Below are 19,699 nucleotides of genomic sequence, written 5' to 3' on the forward strand. Positions count from 1 at the left end.
TGTGTAGCTGGCTAGAACCGGCCACGTGTCTCCTGGTCTACCTAGTGGACCGAGCCTAGTTATGTGATCATTGTGTTTTAGGGCGCCATTAAACCAGAGCAGGTGCTCTTGAAATTTAAGAGGAATTTCAATCTCCTCGAAAGGAGCGTACTCTTCCGGAGGTTTCTCTATTTTGTAATAGTGAAACTCTTGTGTTATAGCGTTTACCGCTGGAAAGTTTATCCATGAATAGAATACCTCTGTCTGCCGATATTCGTGAGCCTCTATCACGAAAATTACTGTACCACCTTGAGGTGTCAGTCCGTTTTCTATAAGTTTTAAAGTTATAGATCTTCTTAACTGGACCGGGATGATTATAGCATCCGGGTCTGTCTGTAGGAGACTTGTGTCTTCCTCTATTAGTATGGAAGCCAGCCTAGCTGCTTCTTCATTGTCTGACATTTTAAAAATGCAGTTTTTGCAGAGTAGGTCTCCAAGGAGACAAAGATTAGGTGCACAATATTTTGGAACACTGTATCCTTCAACGTTGAATAAACCAGAGCTTTACATAGGAATCTCTTCCTACTAAGGTCGGGCGGATTTTAACCTTTCACCCACTCCAGACGTCTATTGGAGTATTTACGGGAGAAAGGGGTGTGAAATATGCACGACTGAGTTACTCTACAAGTCTTGCGTTAGTTTATCGCCTTACCAAACGTTAGGGCACCATGTAGTGTAGTTCCTAGTTTCCCACTAGGCCCTGCGCATTGGAATAACATAAACAGTAGTATCGACGTGGAACTGCTTATATTCCAGGCCTCCACTGACTATGCTAAACTTAATTGGGTTGTGTTACCAACTAGCTCAGAGGTCACTGGAAACTTTCTTCTCTGCATAGGAAGTGATCAGCTTCCTTGGCACAGACAAGAAGGGATTCAGTTTTCCAACAACCGTGCAACATGACAACTTTGCTCCTCAGATCAAGAGTCGATCTCTAGGGTCATGTGAAACAATAGACACAGATTTCACTCAGTCAGTCTAGTGCAGTTTACTTTCACGGTATGTAGAGAACAGAGAGACGGGCGTGTATCAATAAAGGGTTAACATTTATTGAACAGTCTTTCTTCTCGTACAAGAGAAATGTATTGCCACAATTGCAATAATTGTTATTATAAAAAGTACGTACAGTAAGATAAGTATTGCGAAATAGAACTGTAAAAGCATTGATATGGTTTCTTAGCCATACAATGGTTTAAAAGTAATAAAACATATATACAGTCATATATACATTAGGCTAACATACTCAACTGGTGCTTCTAACTAAGCCTACCCCAGTGTGCCTGACCTAAGCCTAACACGTGAAAAGGGAGTAAGTAAGTAGCTTTAAGTTAAGTTGGTTTTGCCAAGGTTTGTTTCAAGAATTCTCGTCTAAGGGTTTAGTCAACACCATACCTCTGAATAGAATGATGGAGGATTGGTATCTCCTTCAGGGGTCTCTCTCGATATCCCAGTCACCCGCGAGGGTAAACCGGAAGCGCCGGGACTGGATTTCTCTGCACGAGAAATGCAGCGGCTTCTCTCTTCAGCGCGTCGAGGAAGGAGGGGTGACAGCGTCCGCGGGCAGCTGGACTGGATGTCTTCGCAGAGGACGGCTGCTCAGCTCCTTAAGCGTACTGCACCATAGTTCGCGCTGTAGCGGCGATAATGGTAATCAGCAGCTTCACCACCACAGGATAGCAGGCTGCAGCGACAGAGTGCTAGTTTTTACCAACACAGGGTCATGCAGGCTGCTGGCTTCAGTAGCTCGTACATCAGCAGGCAACAGGCTCGCATTGCTTAAGGCAACGTTGGTAATATTTATACCTGACAGGTGCCGGGTTTGACGCAAGTTTGCTGGACATAAGACGTCAATTAAAGATGTCACTAGGAAGTGACAGTTATCAGTTGCTCATTAGAGTTCCATTACTAATCAAAACATAGCAAGCGGGGATTTCCAGGTTTGCTAAGTTTTTATCTTGTTGAAGAACTCAGAGTGTTATCTAGGAATATCAGATAGTGACTGCTGCACTGTCATTGCACTAATTGGTCGCAAAGGAAGTAGCAGAGAGTCATGCTGGAATGTGGCTCTGTTCGTGTGAGGCCAGAGATGACTTTTCAGAAAATCGCACTTGAACGGTTATGCCAATATAGGGAATAAATGGATTTATAGCCGAATAGGGGCATAAGGTCACAGTATCGATCAGGAACCTAGATAAGCACGCAACAAGCCAGGCACCGCTAGCCGCGCAGGGAGTGAGTGAAAGGTCATGGATACAGATGCAGGTTCAGGCTGCAGCTTCCAGAGGCAGAAGGCAGGAGAAAGCTTGAATGGCAGAAAACAAGGCCCAACTCGCCAGGGCCAGAAAAACGTGAAAGTGCACCATGTAAAGACGTTGGCAAGGCACACTTAGGAACTGAATATCGGACCCATTCATGGTGGATCTGAAAGAGGACATGTTAACGTTGGACGCAAATGTATTTGCGTCTTCATAGCTGGTTGTGGAGGGAACTTACATGTACTAGAAGCACGTACATGGAGCCGTTGGGGTCTACGATAGGGGACACAACTTGACCATAAAAATTCATATCACCTCAATCAAAAAAGCACCCGGTTGGCCCTTGCCCATGTGATGGGCACTCGAAACAAAGCACCTTGCACTTTATGTTAATCTGCCCCCTTTTCTTGAATGTTCGGGTTACTTATTTGAAACCACTGTTTGTAAAGTATGGTATCTATAATGTGGTAGATGCAATGAAGTTGATCTATAATATGAACTCCCCGGACAAATGTTTTTATATTGCAACTTTTATATATTAATCAATTGAATATAGGAAAAGTATGATATTTTAATAATTTGTCTATTTTAACTCTCGGTTTAATCCGCATTTTAACCTGTATTTGCTGCTTGTATTATACTGCTTGTGCTTTTATGGTCATGTTTTATGCACCAAATAAAGCTTCATGAAATGAAATGAAAAATGCCTATGGCTTTTTAGCCAATTTATGTAAAATGTGCTTTAAAATACAATATTTGATCCCACCTTTTCCCTGTGGAAGGACATTACTGAGAAAATAAGGACCTATATGAGCGAAGGGAAGAGCAGAGACTTCCTCGTTGAATTAACAGCATTATCAGTCCTGCAGTTGGATACAATTGCACGCATTTCACAAGTGCATAAACCCGATCCCAATTTGTATTCAAAATTAGGTCATGTGACCTGGGCTCACAGTACACCAATAAGTTTATGAACCTGGCTCTCACGGAGGAGAGTCACACCCATGATTAGACCCACAGGAAGATCATGTTTGAGCATCGTAGTGCATTGTCCATGTAACACCGCCTTTGCACCGCTCCGGGCGGCCCCGTGAGACACCGGGAACAGGGAGTGCCCTTTCGGGCCATTTTTCTCCACATCTGCGATGACAGTGGACACCGCGTTTATTCGAAGGTGGTGTGGAGACTGCACAAAGCGGTCCGAAGACGCACTGCCTCTCCGAGCTCTGGTCTATTCCTTATTTATCGGAAGGAATATTATACCACGCCTGTTTTCTTTGCACAGAAGGGTTGTAAAGAAATAAAAAAAATAAAAACGAAATAGCAGGAGTGCAGGTGGCGGCGCTAGAATGAATCAGCTGGTCCCGCTACCCAGAATGCAGACAGCCTGACGTCAGATCAGCAGCCCGGCGGGGAGGGGGCTGGGGACCAGGGAGGGAGGAGGCCGAGCCCGGCGGATCCAAGGAGCGCTGTCACAGGCGGCAGGGAGGAGGCTCCGCCGTGGACGCTCGCCCTGTCATTGTAATTCCCGGGCTTGGGGGCGTAGGGCGGACCGGACGACAGAAACGGGGAGAAGCCGGGGTTCGGGCTCGTTCAGGTGTGTGTCTGCCCCTCTTTCGGTGGTCCTTTCGGAGGCAGGGGGAGGGGTGCGCAGAGTCAGGTGCATCATTAATGGATGCGAGAGGGCTGTAGAAAACCGAAGATGCCTTCTCACTGCCCGAACCCGGCCCAGCGGTAGGATGGACGCATCCGTCCTTTAGCGACGTGCTGCGATGGGGAATTAAAAGGAAAAGGTTATGTTTTTTTTTGTCGCCGTTAAATTGAGGGCAACATTGATCCGTCCCTTTAAGGGACTTGTTCGGGAGGACCCGAAGGCAATGCTTGGCCAGTGACCGCTTGGAGCCCCTGGGTTTTTGGATGAATCCTGCAGTGGACAGCCAAAGGATGGGCAGGCTGATGCGGAAACACACCCAACCCTGCACCTGTGTAATTGCCTGGTAAAAACAGGAACAACCCAGCGCCCTTTTCAATGGGAGACCCAGAAGGCATGTAGAATCTGCAACCTATATCATAATTTCTGCTTTTGATTCTGTATATACAAATTTATTGCACAAAACAAGAGACCACCAGTGCCTTTCAAGGCATCCAGAGGTCCGCCTGAAGCTGCCTTCGTACCCTGAGTGATAGACCAACACTTAGCAGCCAAGATGATGGAGATACAGATAGACGATGGGGTGGTGTACCAGGATGACTACTGCTCGGGCTCGGTCATGTCTGAGCGGGTGTCGGGCCTTGCTAACAGCATCTACAGGGAGTTTGAGCGCCTGATCCGCTGCTACGATGAGGAGGTGGTCAAGGAACTGATGCCGCTGGTGGTGAATGTGTTGGAGAACCTGGACTCTGTGCTGACGGAGAACCAGGAGCATGAGGTGGAGCTGGAGCTGCTGAAGGAGGACAACGAACAACTGCTGACGCAGTATGAGCGGGAGAAGGCCCTGCGCAAGCAGGCTGAGGAGGTAAGTGCTTACCCCAGGGCTGGCTGTGGCCTCTGCAATGCCAGAACAGTAACACTTTGGGTACCACATAAGTCAGGCTGGTCATGGAGGTGACTGCTGATCCCACAGAGGGGTGTGAGTGTTGTGGCACTGAGTGAGGCTTTTTGTGCTATCATTGGCAAGTTGGCCACAGAGGTGAGTGATAATCCCATGCCAGTCATTTAATCGGCCAGTCAATCTAGGGGTTATCTATTGAGATCAATTCCTAACCACTAAGTGTCCTTTAAGATAAATGCCTGGGATACCAAAAGTAAATGTGTTCCTTATGTCACGCTATATATATGATGGGAGATCCATCCATTCCGATATTATCGTTGAGGTATGCTGCACAGTCATGGATGTAAAGCGATAGGTAAATCAATATAGTGTTTACTTCCTTGAGAAGTTCTTGAGCTTGTACAGAGTCAATGGTGATCTAATTTCAGGGTTTGTAAATGAATTTCACATGTTGGATCCCCTGAAAAGTCTTCTACTCGTGTAAAGAAAATGCTGCTGGTGAAGGATATTGGCAATTGCATGGGCCTAATAAATGCTTTAACAGATACCCAAGTGCAATGCTTTACTAGTAGGCACGGTGTTTGCATAGGGCTATGAAAACTAGAAGGGTGACTATTATATTGAATACCCTGCTCAAAATATTGGATGCCTGATTTAATACTATGGATGTCCAGTTGAATAATACTGAATGCCTAGTTCAATAGTTTTTTTATTCCTAGTTTTATAGTGATGTATACCGGGTTTACTAGTATTGTATGTCTCCTTCAATACTGTAACACTAATAGATTTCCTTTTCCCTCGTATTGTGTTCAGTGAAATTGGTACCACCTTTCCTATATTGGTTGCCTGGTCTGACAATATTAGATCCCAGTGCAATAATATTGTGAGTCCAGTTCAATAATACTGTTTGTTGTATTTAAATATTTCAATGCAGGTAGCTGATGAAAGTGTGTTTCTTCTGTCTGTGGATGAGATTCCACTGAGGCCCCAGATCCGAGGAACATTGAGGGATTTGATTTATGGCTGCTTGCTTGAGATGCATTTGTGGCCACTTATGTGAAAGGCTGCACATTTTAGAAGCTCTCTTCTAATATCTGTGGTGGTACTTGTAATGTCAGCAATGGAATTTGAACTTTGCTGTTGGGCCACAGACCAGGTACAGCAGGGACAGTGGAAGGAAGAGCAATCTTCTCCCCTGAAGTCTGTTCTGGAAGGTTCACCCAAGAGGGTGCGAGATGAATTAGGTGGTCTGTGAAAAGGGAAGCAGTTGTTATTGCGCTAAAAGATGGCTAATTTTGGCAACTCCCTTTTGACTGTGAGCTAGTTTCAACTTGATTATTTGTGATGTGGTGGCCACTTTCTATTTTGGCCGCCCTGCGTTAGAGTTAAACCCACAATGTATATGTAAAAGGCCCTTAGACTCTGCATTAGAACATGTACCCACCCATTCCTTGCACCAATCAGAGATCGCTCTAATCAAATAATCAATCGATCAATCATCTGAGTTTATAGAGCGCACGGCTACCTCAATAGAGGTGTCCCGCCGCTAAGTTGCAGATTGGTGGTGGGGGTTAACAAGAGGGTCGATCTAATGCAAGCTGAAAAGCCAGGTTTTTAAGGCCTTCCTAAAGGCCTGCTCTGACTCCAACATGTGGGGGGGGGGGGGGGGGGGGAGGGGTGCATGGTATTCCAGAGTTTCACAGTTTTCACCATGAACGCTCTGCCCCCTATCCTGACTCATTTGTCGTGTGTGTTTCCTGTAGGGCTGAATTGGTGATATGTGTCATATTTGAAGACATGGAGGTTCAGGTGGATGATCTAATTTTATCAGCTGGAGGTCAGATTTTGCTCACACAAGGATCAGTTGTGGATATTTGCAACAAATTATATTTTTCGCCCTTGGATATTTTGTGTCGAGGGCGGCCTTTCTTGAGCTATCATTGGGAGCTTTGTTTATTCATGGTACCTGAGTGATGGCGTGCTTCCGATCAGGATGTGGTGCAATAAAAATGACTGGTGGAATCTTAGATTTGAAGTAGTAGGTGTAAAGATGCTCTTTCTTCCCCCAATAACTCTCGGAGTCGGATGGTGGTACCAACCTCTTTATTCAGGTACATACATACAAGGAGCGCAAAGCATGTCCTACGCCCAGCCTGCTCGCGCTCTGAATGCCGCGCTCCGCCTGCTGCGCCTCTACGTCAACGTACGTCACGTAGCCACGTGACGTACCGTGCTAGCGCGCTCACTACATATCTCCCTTTTTTCCAAAGAGTTATGTGAACAAGTCCTGACTCATATCGTAGTCTCTGAACCTCACTGGTGGGACCACCGCCCTGCCCCTTCTCATCAGTCTTACCGGGGAACTGGCAGTCGTTGCTTCTTCACTCTGTCCACTCTCTAGCGCAGCCGCGCTAGGCACGCTCCGACTGCTGTCTTCCTCCGGCTGACACTCTGCACTTGCCTCTTGATCTTCGTTACTACTTTCTCCAAAGTCCGGGCCTTCACCTCCATAGTCACTGGAGTGGTCACTGTTGCTCTCACTCTCTTCCATGTTGCCTCTGCTTCTCCAGTTGAGTATTTTATTGCACCTGGCCATGCGATCCTGCGACCACACGTTTCCATCGCTCAGCAAAGCCGCCCGGCCCTTGATTTCCACAACTCTCAGGGGCCTGCTGTACTTACTTTCCCCTTTTTTCTGTAGTGTGGGCAATCTTACTCTCACCCATGCCCCCTTTTCGAGGGCAGTGTCTTTTACATTCCTCCTCGCATCATAGTGTTTGGTATACACTGCTTGTGCCTTCTTCAGATTGGCTTGCACCACTGCCGGTGACCACTCACTCTTAATAACTCTGTCCTTCCATATCCTGTTGTCTTGGGTGAACGGCTCCCGGCCCCTCAATATCTGGAAAGGGCTATAGCCAGTGTTCGTGGGAGTTATCCGATACGCCCACACCATGTGCCATATCTCCGCCTCCCAGTCTTTGTTGTCTGCAATAGCCGCTTGTATCGAGCCCATCACCACTCTATTGAAGCGCTCCACCAACCCATTCCCCGCCGGGTGATATATGGATGTGTGTTTAGACGCTATTCCATTTCTTTGCATAAATTGGTTCCATCTGTCAGAGCGGAATTGGGGCCCATTGTCACTAAGGACACACTTAGGGATGCCCTCTCTCACGAAGGTCTCCGCCATGAAGCTCACTATTTTCTCAGTGTCCATTGTTTCTTCGATCTTTAATTCCGGCCATTTCGAATAACGATCCACCATTACACAAATGTATTTCTGTATACCTTGTGCATTCAGCACTGGCCCTAAAATGTCGATGGACAGTTCCTCCCACGGGTTTTGTGGAGGATCAATCTTTCCCAGGGCAGGGCGCAATGGTTTCAGCGTTTTGTCCGCGCCCTGGCACCTCAGGCACTCTCTCACATGTCTTTCCGCTCTTATGTCCATTCCTGGCCACCAATAATTCTGCTTGGCCCTTAGTTTCAGCTTTCCCACTCCCAGGTGGCCTTCGTGTAACATGTCCATCAATCTGGATATCATCGTTGACGGGGGTATGACTCTTTCCCCTCTGTATACAAATGTTCCCTGGTCATCCATAGATAGTTCCTCTCTCACCTCGAAGTATGGGACAAGGCCACGCTCTAATTTGCATTTGTCCGGCCAGCCTCTCACAATGTAGTCCTTCACTTTCTCCAGATTCGGGTCTCCTTCATATGCCGTTCTCCATTCCTGTTTGCTGATGGATACTTCGAGGTCCTCGGTGAGTGCGACCCACTCTTCCCCCGCCTCGGGGCATTCTGTACTGGGCTCCATCGCTGCCGCCCTACTCAGGTAGTCCGCCACTTTGTTCCTGTTCCCTGGAATGTGTTCAACATCATAACGGAACTCCATTAATTTGAGCGACATTTTCGAGATCCTCGGTGTCGCTTCCGCATGTCCACGAGATGTGAGCACTTTGAGCAGGGGCTTGTGATCGGTCCTCAACCGGAACCTTGTGCCCCACAGGAACTGCCGGAACCGGGACATGGCCCACACCACCGCCAACATTTCTTTTTCAATCACACTATATCTCTTTTCAGTGTCATTCAGGGTGCGGGATGCGAAGCATATGGTTTCGACTCTCCCTTGGCCTCGGTCTTGCATGAGGACTGCCCCCAGTCCTTTATCACTCGCATCTGTGGTGAGTATGGTGCTTCCTTGGGGGTCGAACCCTTGCAGTGGAATTGCCCCTGCCACTTCACTCTTTATCATTTCAAATTCCCGTTGAGCTTCCTCTGACCAACAGAACTCGCTGTTCTCTCGGGTTGACAGCCTCATATGGTGAGTTTTCGAGGTGAAATGTTCAATGAATTTCCCATAGTATTCCGCCATTCCCAGGAATGACCTGACTTCCTCCTTGGTAGCTGGTGATGGTGCGTTGCAGATCGCCTTTACATTTTCACTCTTGGGAGTCACTCCTTGAGCACTGATTTCGTGGCCCAAGTACGTTACTTTCTCCATCCCTATCCGGCATTTGGCCCATTCTGCTGTGAGGCCCTTCCCTTCCAGGATGCCCAACACCGCCTCCAGCTTTCTGTCGTGGTCCATCCTGTCCTGGCCCATCACCAATATATCGTCCTGGAAGTATTGCACTCACTTGAGGTCCTGAAACAGCTGATGCATGAGCTTTTGAAACACCGCAGCCGCCGAGGCTAGTCCGAACGGCATGCGGCGGAATCGATAGCATCCGAAGGGAGTTATGAAGGATGTTAAGCTGCGGCTCTCTGGGTGTAACGCTATCTGGTGATACGCTGAAGTCAAGTCTATGGTGGAGTACCACTGAATACCCCTTGTGCTGGCCAGCATCTCCTCTATCCGGGGAAGGGGAAACTTCTCCACCACTATATTTTTGTTCAACTCACGTAGGTCCACGCATAAACGGACCTTCCCATTCGGTTTCTTCACTACCACCAACGGCGATAGCCATTCAGCACAGGCTATCGGCTCGATGATCCCTCTTTTCTCCAGCTGTTGTAGTTCTTCCTTCACGTCGTCCCTTACTGCTAGCGGGATGTTTCTCACCTTGTGTGCCACCGGTACAGCTCCTTTTTTGAGTATGATCTTGTGTGCAAATTTGTCGAGTCTGCCCACTGAGCCTCCAAAGACCGTTGGGAACTCCTTCCTCCATTTATTTGTTTCCAGCGCTTCCTCCGGCTCCGTCAATAATATCTGTTCCTTGCCTCCCGGGTCCAGCTTGATGCCCAGGTCTCCTTGGTCGAGCCACCCTAGGACGGAGGGACCTTTCTCGGAGACATACAGTTTGCACCTGGCCTCTCTGCCCCTGAACTCGAAGTTCAATTTCCTGCACCCGGCCATGGGGATTCGATCACCATTGTAGGTAACGGGACGTATGTCCAGCTTGTCCAGCTCGGGGCCCAGTCGCGGAGCAAACTTCTCTTCCCACACGCTCCGGGGGATGATGGTGTAAGGCGACCCTGTGTCTGCCACCACTTGGATTTCGACGCCTCCGATCTTCATTTCCATGACGGGTTTCATCGTTCTTCCTCCGCCGGTGCCACGGCCTCGGTCGTTTATGCTTAAGATTTCGTCGTAGATGCAGAGGACTGTGATCACCTCTTCCTCTGCTGCCTCTTCTGGCTCCTCCGATGCTTGGGCCACGTACTTCACTGCGTTCTTGGATGCCTTCTTCCTGCACGCCTTTTCAAAATGGCCGACTATTCCACAGAACGTGCATTTGGCGCGAAGCGCGGGGCACTTCCGGTCGTGCGCCTCGTGCGTCCAACTGCCGCATCTGTAGCAAGGCCGTCTGCTACTTCCGGCCTGTTTGCCAGGGTTGCCTGGGCTGTTCCGCCATTTGTCGGGACCCTTTTCTGGCTGTTTCCGTGCCTGATTATCCTTGTGGTGTTCTTCCTCGTCTACTTTGTTCACCGTTCCACTGGGCACGATCTCTTTCTTCGTAGCCGCTGCACACCTTCGTGCCAGTTCAGCCCTTTTTACTATCACCAACACGTCCTTGAGCGAGGTGTCTCCTGCGGCCCATAGCTTGTCCTGCACGCTCGTGCACGTGGTGTGCATCACCACTTGGTCTTTTATGAATTCACTTTCCCAGTTGGCATATTTGCACGAGACCGCCAGTTTCTTCAACGCCGCCACATACTCTTCCACCATTTCCCCGGGTAGTTGCTTCCTTTGCTGGAAGTTAAACCTGTCTACTGAGACGCACACTGAGGGTTTGAAGTGTTCTTCTAGGTCTTCCCGCGCATGGGCATACACGTCGTCATCCCCTGTCTCTCTCTTCTTCGGCACCAAGCTTTTGTAGATCCTTAGGCCTTCTGGGCCCAGATTTAGCAGCAGGATGCGTTTCTTTCTCGGCGGCTTGAACTTCTCCTCGCTCTCGTCTTCCATCACTTCTATAAAATTGTCTATGTATTCCTTCCAGTCCTCCCATTTCATGAGCGGTTCCCCTGGTCGGGGAAGGAACTGGACTGGCGCTATTGCGTAGCCCGCTTGTGCATTCATCTTCTCCGCCCGGGCTGCGGGCAGCGTACCTTCCAGGCTTCTCGGGCTCCCTGGTGCACCGTTTCGTTCTTCCTTCTTGAGCAAGGGTGGAGGGCTGTTCCTTTCAGCCCTTTCCTGTTCGGGTGGAGTAGCCAGTGCGTATCCCGGTGGGCCGTGACCGTGACTGGCTTCCTACCTCGGTTGTTCAGGGTTCTTCGACCGTCGCTATTTGTGCTCTCGGTGCTCTGTTCTCTTTGCTGATGGTTGCGTTGCGCTCCTTGCCGTGCCCTATGAGGGTGGGGTCGCTGTGCGTACCCTCGGGCCTTCCTCGTTTCTCCTGCGCCACCACTCCGTTCCGCCGTGCTTCTCGTAGTCTGCGTGGTGGGGGTCGTGGGTCGGTATCCCACCCTCGTCGCCACTGTAAAGATGCTCTTTCTTCCCCCAATAACTCTCGGAGTCGGATGGTGGTACCAACCTCTTTATTCAGGTACATACATACAAGGAGCGCAAAGCATGTCCTACGCCCAGCCTGCTCGCGCTCTGAATGCCGCGCTCCGCCTGCCGCGCCTCTACGTCAACGTACGTCACGTAGCCACGTGACGTACCGTGCTAGCGCGCTCACTACAGTAGGGGATTTGGACGGTCGGATTAGAAATGTAGGGTCGGATTACCAGGTTAACGCTGGAGGGCAGCGATGTGTACATTGGCGCAGCTGCATGCGTTTCCATCCGGGAAGAACAGGGAAGTGTCTTTTTTCACTTACGTTGTTTTGTACCAGATTTCAGCAAAATTAATAGTGGACCAAGGTCAGTACTGCAAAAATAAGATAATGCTGGAAGTTGTATTAGAGTTATATTTATGTATACGGACACTTTAAAATATTGTTGTAATTTGATTGCATTGCACATCTGAATTTAAATGGCCCTTTGACACAATCCCTACAGTTTTGCATGGCCATACCAGCGTGGTAGTGCAGGTGCATGCATAGGGCTCTGCTGCAGTGGTGCACGTCTCTGGAAGCGTCCTACATTTCCTCCCTTCACTCTTGCCACTAACCTTGGTATGTTTCCGGAGTGGCTCTGAAGATTTCTGTTTATAACCAGGCGCAGTGCTTTGCATCTGAATCTGAAGCTTTTTGGCTTTTAGTCGGTGATCAGGGGCATTAAACAAGCAAAGACACACGTTTGACTTCCACAGTGTCCATTCTCTGTTACACAGTCCAAAGATCTTAACGACCTCAAACCTTCAAACAAGAAAGCTACTTCTTTGTGCGTCCTCAGTCGGCATCCCTTTTATTAGACAATCCATATCCAGGTTTTTAAATTGATAGTGGATTACGTTTAATGAGATTGGTGTGTTCCCCGCCTGTGCTCAACTTCGTCACTTCCACGACTTTGAAGTACTAAATCGTAAAAATGTTAAACTCAACCATTATCGGTGCACTGTTCTTTGGAAATGCGGATTCTAATGTGGAAGAAACTAGCTGGTCACACTCCCAATATTAAAATCTTTCCAAAAAGTCACATTTTATGTGAAATAAATAGAAAATTCAGCAGTCTAGAAAAAAACAAAAAACAGCCTAATAAGTCGATGCTAATGTCCCTTCGGTGTCACTCCTCAACAATTGCTTCCTAATTTCTTCAAAACACCCACAATTGCTTCCTAATTTCTTCAAAACACCCTCCTATCACCCACAAGTTCGAGATTGGAGTTTTCACGATGCACAAAGGGGGGTAATGTATAATTAACTTAACTGGTCCTAGTTTGTCTGGAAACATACATGCCTGCTCTAATGCCTGCCTTAGATGACTTGCAGATCCTTGAGCCCTGTTGTGGACAACTGTGCTGCAACATTCGACCTGCAATTGAATTTTGCACATGTTCTACCAGAAACGGTGTAATAAAAAAAAATAAAAAATGGTGGCATCGGTGAGTGGAGGCAGGTGGACTCTGAGAATTGTGATTTTCTGTGGAGCTCCTGACACTTTTAAGTCTGGTTTGGGGCTTCCTCCTTGTGAATCTCCTATTAAGTGGAGGTAGCCTGGGAGGCGCCAGGCAGTGTAAGGAAAACTTTTTGACAGATTTCCTTAGTTGATGCATTTCAAACAGGCCTTTGAAGTTCGTAGATACACAGTGATAACAGTTACCGTCCATTGCACGCCTACACCTACTGCCAGTTGGTTACGCTCCATAATTAATCAGTTCACCCTTTTTACCTGGCCATTCCTTCAACAATGGTTCATTGACTTCATCATTTATCAAAAAACCTTGCATTTCGTTAGACTTAAAGCGCGCCCTGTTATTGGTTAGTGTTCATCCATCCCATTTACTCCATTTAAGGCAAGAACATTGAAAGAACGCTTTAGCCCAATGCCAATTCATTTCTAATTCATTTCCAAAGTTCCTAGCACCGGAATTAGCCACATGGGTCGTAAATACATGCATGTGTGAAAACACATTGCTTATTCTCCCATTCTTGCCTTCACTTCAGGGAAGGCCACCAAAAGCCATCACTAACCCTCCGTTCCTTGCCAGACATGTTCCTAGGGCCCAAATAAGTCAGACCGGTCGTAACCTTGTTTCAAACCAGTAAGAAGCACACGAGCTTCGCATAGAATTCATTACATTCAGGCCAGGCATCTCTGGGCATCACATTTGGCTCACACAGTTCATGAAAGATTCCTCAGTGTCAGTGATATGTTATATGCCTTAGCCAATCTCCATGATGCAGTGGATGAGGCGGCCACCAACATTTTGCACCTATCCTGCGAGATATATGAATGTGGCAACTTTGAGGAAGTTTGTAGGAGGTAGCTCTGACTACACATACTTAAAGCAGAAACTGAGTGGGCTGACCTGCACATCTTCCCCTAGACAACAGTGTGTGGCTATAGAAGTCCTTTCTAAATGATCTTTTCTGCAGAGCAGCTCCCAGATAGTTAAATAAGCCACCAGCCTCTACCTTACCCAACCAACATGAATCAAGGAGTGCCCTGTGTATTGTGAGAAGTTCTGCTGTGTTGCAGTACAAGTGATGTTTGCACTTATGGTAAACAACATGCACTCAGTAGCCCAGGGATATATTCTTCACTTAATGGTGCCATCTTAGCTCATTGACTTTCAGAAATATCCTTCCCAATGTTGAGAGATGATAGAGTGAACGGTTTCATTTCTATGAATGTTCACATAAAGTGTGGAGACTAACTTTGCTTTCTGCTTAGTCTATATTAAATGGTGAGCATCCCAAAAGGTATCCAGAGAAGTGTCCCTATTGTTTTTGCATAGTATTCTTTTTCTGTAATAATGGAATGTGTAGGAAGCTGGCTCTCTCTAGAGTGCACAAAAATGAATTACTCTGTGCAGGGAGTCCAGTGAAACCCAGATTGGTACACAGAAGCAAAAGTAGATAATACTAACACTTTATTTGTGGTAGTGTGTGCGAGCAGTTAGGCTTATCAGAGGGTAGTGCTAAGCATTTGTTGAACTCACAGAGGCAACAAATGATACAAACACCTAAGAATAAAGCCAAGACCAATTGATAAAAATAACACAGATTTTTCTGTAATGTTTCAGATCCAGAACTTTGTTCTACTGTAAGTACTTTTTAGGATATACATTTTTCAGGTTCGCAAAATAAATCACTTTTGTGCGCAAATACACACCATTGAAGTCAATAGAAGAAGATAGAAAAATGCATATTAAATCACACAGTTGAATCTCAAGGTTCACCTTTGGGATTTAGGTAAATAGCAAGGCCAGGCCCAATGTTCCACCAGTGGATTCTTGTGAGTGTCCCGGATTCGGCTGGAAGCAGGGTGCTGAGGTCGTTGGTAGCTGGTGTGCTACGAAGAAAGAGGCCAATTGAAAACACACTGCACAAGGGGACTTAAAGGTAAGTCCGAGGAGTCCCACTTGAGAAAAGAGGTCGCAAGGGCCATAGGTCTGTGGGAGCACAGCTGGTTTGTCAGTACCAAGGCCAGGCGGGCTGGGTGCGGAGCAGATAGGTCAGCAGTGCAGCGCACATCAAGATGTCCTTGCGGTCAGGGGCAGGCAGCTTGAATAGACGATTCTGGGACAGCTAGGTCACTCACAATGTGGGTCTCAGGGGTGTTAATATCCCTCGACAGGTGCTTGCTTTCTGGGCTGATGGAGTCCAGATTGAGCTCTTCGTCTTGGTGAATGCTGCAAAAGGTCCTGTACCCCAGGTATTGGTGCAGCACAGCTCCGGTAGATCCTGGTGACTCCACTCTTGGAGGGGAGACAGATTTGATCCTCCAGGGCTGGTGTACACCTTTTGGTTTGAGTGCTGCATCAGAGTTGCCGGGGAGCAGCAAGTCAGGAAACAGGGCAGACTACAGTAGAGTAGCACCTCTACTCAAGGGAGTTCTTTGGCAATTTGACGAAAGCTGGAGGGGCTCTGGCATTCTTGGAGGCCTCACAGTTGCAGAATGAGACAGCACACCACAATTGTTGAGTTCTGAAAGCAGCAGGCAGGGTTTGGCACACATTTGTTGCAGCATGGCTTCAGTCCTCGAGTCAACATCTCTTCTTTGTCCTTATTTTCTTTGTATCAGTCAAATCTAAGGTGCAAGGCCCAAGGATGCCACATAAATACTAAATTTAGGGGTGTTAAAAGGGATGGTGTTGTAGCCTATAGGGTACTTACGTTTAGGGTGTCTATACCCTCTAAGTGACCACTTACTGGGGGAAGGGGCACTACCCTGACCCTAATTGGCTATTTCCCTCTCAAACCAATGTGGCGGGAAATGAAAAGTAGGCTTCAAATCTCCTGCCCCACCTTTGGGGTGGTGCAGGCTGAATGGGGACCCAGTTCCTAATTTTCCTGCCTGTCCTCCCGCCAAATGTGGAGCAAGAAAGGTGAGTTGGCATCCTCCACTATCTGGAGATGCCTGGGTAGCATTTCAAAGGAGGCATCGCCTTTAAAGCTTCCCCACTTGGAACGCCGTCCTGGCCTGGGGAAGGTTTGAAGCACTCTGACCAGAGCAGGCTTTGTTCCTGGCTTCTGAGAGCTCTGGCTCTCACCCCATGATGTCAGAAATAGGTCTGATGGTGGCAGGCTGGCTAAGACTGGTCAGAGACTACACCAGTGCTTGGTAGGTTTTATGGGGACCTCTACGGTGTCCCCTGTGTTAATTTATTAATAAATCCAACACTGGCAGCAGACAGGTTTTATTAAGACAAGATGTTTGGTACAAAACATCTTCGGGTAGAGTGAATTCATCATGGGGCTAGGAAACTCATGATGACACGTATCCAGCCCAAGTACTCTCTATGGCTTCCCTGTGCACTTACAATATCCAAGAATGGACTTCAATATTATAGGGCTATATCTGCTCATGCAGATATATCCACACATGGGGTCTCACAGAATGTCTCATGTATCAAAGTCACAGCCCTCTCACCACATTGCGATTTGGTAAAAAAAAGAAACTTCTTTTCCCAAATAGGTATTTCCAATACCAGTGCTCTTAGCAACACTCTTTATGCTGCATTGCTCAAGCGTAAATGAAATCTATGCCTGGTATATTCAATATTCCGAAATTAAGTAGAAATTGTTGGCCCCTTTCAATTCCTTGGTTATGTGGTACCACGTCCTTTGCATTGACTTAACTGAGTGAACTATGCTGTTCGTCGAGAAGAAGACAGGCAATCCCTTTGTACAGAGAAAAAAGAGCCTTTGCAACTTTTTACATTTCAGCTCGCAAAGGTACATTAGCTATTTGATAGAAGTAATTTGCAAAGGGAACCTTTGTAACCGGAAGATCGGTACAGGTAGCCACCCCTCCTCCCAAATAAATCAGATCATGCATGTTTTTAATTTCAAGACAAATTTGATGGTTGTGCCATGGAAAATGCTAAATGGAATTACAGCAATTTGGTAGAACAATATGATTTTTATAAATAAACTCACCTCTGTTCATGAAGATGGTGGTACAAATTCCATTTTCTCCCGCTCCGAATGAGTAAATATTGTCGCTATGCAGCTCTCCAGATGAACCACTCACCCAAAGCCTGTAATAGTTGACTGTATTTGGGCTTCCCTGGAAAGGCAAGTCATGGTTCATCCATTTCATGCCTGGTGTAATGGGGGCTACTTGCAGCTCTAGAGAATGTAGCTAAGTAGTTTGGCCAACTCTCAGGTGATACGGTCAACATTACCAAAACTCAAATTGTAGCAGATGTTTTTTCACTGAATTTCTGAGGTTCCTTAAACATACTTTAAGATTACAACATCTAGCTATAATGTCACTTTAAACTTTGTTATTTTTTCAGTAAAGTTCTGTTTTTACATATTCTAAATGGACCACGTGTAACACCTTCTTCAAGTGAACAACCGCACTGTGCATATTATACAACCATGCGTAGTAAAGTTTTGACACGAGGTCTGGCCTCCAACCACACCTCATGCCCAACCCTTTGTAAGTATCCAGCCGGACACCATCTGCACAGAATCTCTAGTTGCGTGCAGAAATGACTGAATGCTTGTCTCTGTATAAAGTTAATCTCTTTATAATTTGATTGTTCTTAGTTGGTTTTTTAAAGTTTTTTAAAAAACATTTTTGTCTGGGAATTATTAGAAGCTTTTTAAAGTCTAAAAGTATTAAACTAATATACTGTTTACTTTATTTTTTCACATAACAAGTTTTTTGAAACAACTCTTTGTGATCCCTTTTTAGGTGGACTTCCATGGCATTGACAACAAATATTTTGTTGGGCTGTCTGGAAGTCATCATTTTGAAGCAGTGTTTACAATATGTGGTGAAATGCAGCCTCTTGTCCTCATCTTCTTGTATGTGTTCACTTTGCAGTTCCAGGGATGCAGTTTCTTCAGCCATGTTGTTTCTTTCAGACAGCTTGAGCTATATGGTTGGGATGCATACTCCGCAGCTGCTTCCAGATCCTCTCATGCCCATGAAGTAGTAGCCAGCTTTGCCTCTATGTGGCACTTGTTTGCACATGGTGCAAGTAACTTGCTGTGCATTAATTTTTTTACCAGCACTTAACAAAAAGAACTGCAATGCAACCAATGTTTTCCAGGCTTAGCTGGTTGTGCAGATGTCGAAGGCGGCACAATTAAATTGTGTAAAAACTCGGTTGTGAGGCCTGCAGGATATAGAGGGGCTTCCACACACAGGAAGTGGAAGAGGATACGTCCTCTCAAGTGATATCCAATAACAAAAAGGTATCCCATCCAGAAGGAACTATAATATAAGGTATAGGCACAATTATCAATCAAGGGAGTAATGGTATGCTGCTACCACTATTGGGAGCAATACCTCTTTGTACAGTAACCCTCAAACACTCTAATAGCTTCATGCTTCATCATCGGGTTCACCTTGGCTCCTAAAGGCCAGGGTGGGCTCAAACATATATCAGGAAGCGCTTTAGAGAAAAGGCCAGGGGGGTTAAAGATTAAAAACCCACCACACACTCCAGGTATCCCTTTAATATAGAGATATGTTGGATATTAAAATAACAGGAGGAGGGTATGCCAAGTATGTAATGGTCCTATGACCCTAGAAATTTGGTAACATGTTTCAGCCAGTGAAGGGCCCTATGGGTCCACAGCTTTCTTCAGGGCAAAACTTTGTAATAAATCCCTCCCTGGAATTATTAATATAGTATCACACCTTTCAATTAAAAATGTTTTATCAACCAAAGCACCCTCTGGATACACTTATCCTTGCTGTGGCGTTTATATTCACAGGTCCGTCCAACCTATGGGGAGACATAACATAACATAACACAGCAGAGGTTGGCAGCAGGACATGACGGACGGCCAGCCTGGCACCCTACCCACTACTGGATGCTGAACCCATGCACTATGCAGAGCTTTAGGCTGTGTACAGCAGGGGTTGGCTGTGGCACATGGTTAGCTTGCTGACAGGCCCTGCACTCAACCCCCTGGGAACACCCAACCCCGCTGCAACATCGTTTGGTCTTGCACAGCAGCAGCTGGGGGCTTGACCTGTGGCCAGGCACTATATCCAGCCCACGGACATCCAAATCCCAGTGTGCACAGCATTTTAAAATTATTAATTTCAATATCGTGGTACTACAGGGTATCACTGAATCCCACAGTAGTACCGCTGTTATGCTGACAAAATTAACAGCATTTTCTTGTTTTAATTACAGGAAGTCCTCACATGGGCCTTAGAGTCAGAGTCTGCTCACCCTGCCCCTTCATGTTGCCTTTTTTCCTGCAAATTCAGGACCCTTGGTTAAAGACCCCGATTTGTTGAATGTTGCGACCAGCCAAACAGAATATTTTGTTCTCATGGGACCAAATTGGCTGACGGTGAGAACAAGCTCCCTATACCTGTAAG

General features: G+C 46.8%; 1 protein-coding gene across 4 annotated transcripts in view; it reads left to right on the forward strand.

Annotated features, from left to right (window-relative positions):
• Positions 1-3,838: 3,838 nt before the first annotated feature.
• The window catches only part of MAPK8IP3 (mitogen-activated protein kinase 8 interacting protein 3), a 599,057-nt gene continuing 583,196 nt past the window's right edge, over positions 3,839-19,699 (forward strand). For 3 of the 4 annotated variants that reach the window (XM_086941238.1, XM_086941239.1, XM_086941241.1), the window contains exon 1: positions 4,363-4,810. In XM_086941238.1, the coding sequence (XP_086797364.1) occupies positions 4,502-4,810 (309 nt within the window). In that variant the 5' untranslated portion in view covers positions 4,363-4,501. Of the gene's footprint in view, positions 4,811-19,699 lie in introns of all 4 variants that reach the window. The other variant, XM_086941240.1, reaches the window with a different exon arrangement.

The sequence above is a fragment of the Lissotriton vulgaris genome, chromosome 10, assembly GCF_964263255.1.
Source record: "Lissotriton vulgaris chromosome 10, aLisVul1.2, whole genome shotgun sequence".
NCBI classification, from domain to species: Eukaryota; Metazoa; Chordata; class Amphibia; order Caudata; family Salamandridae; genus Lissotriton; species Lissotriton vulgaris.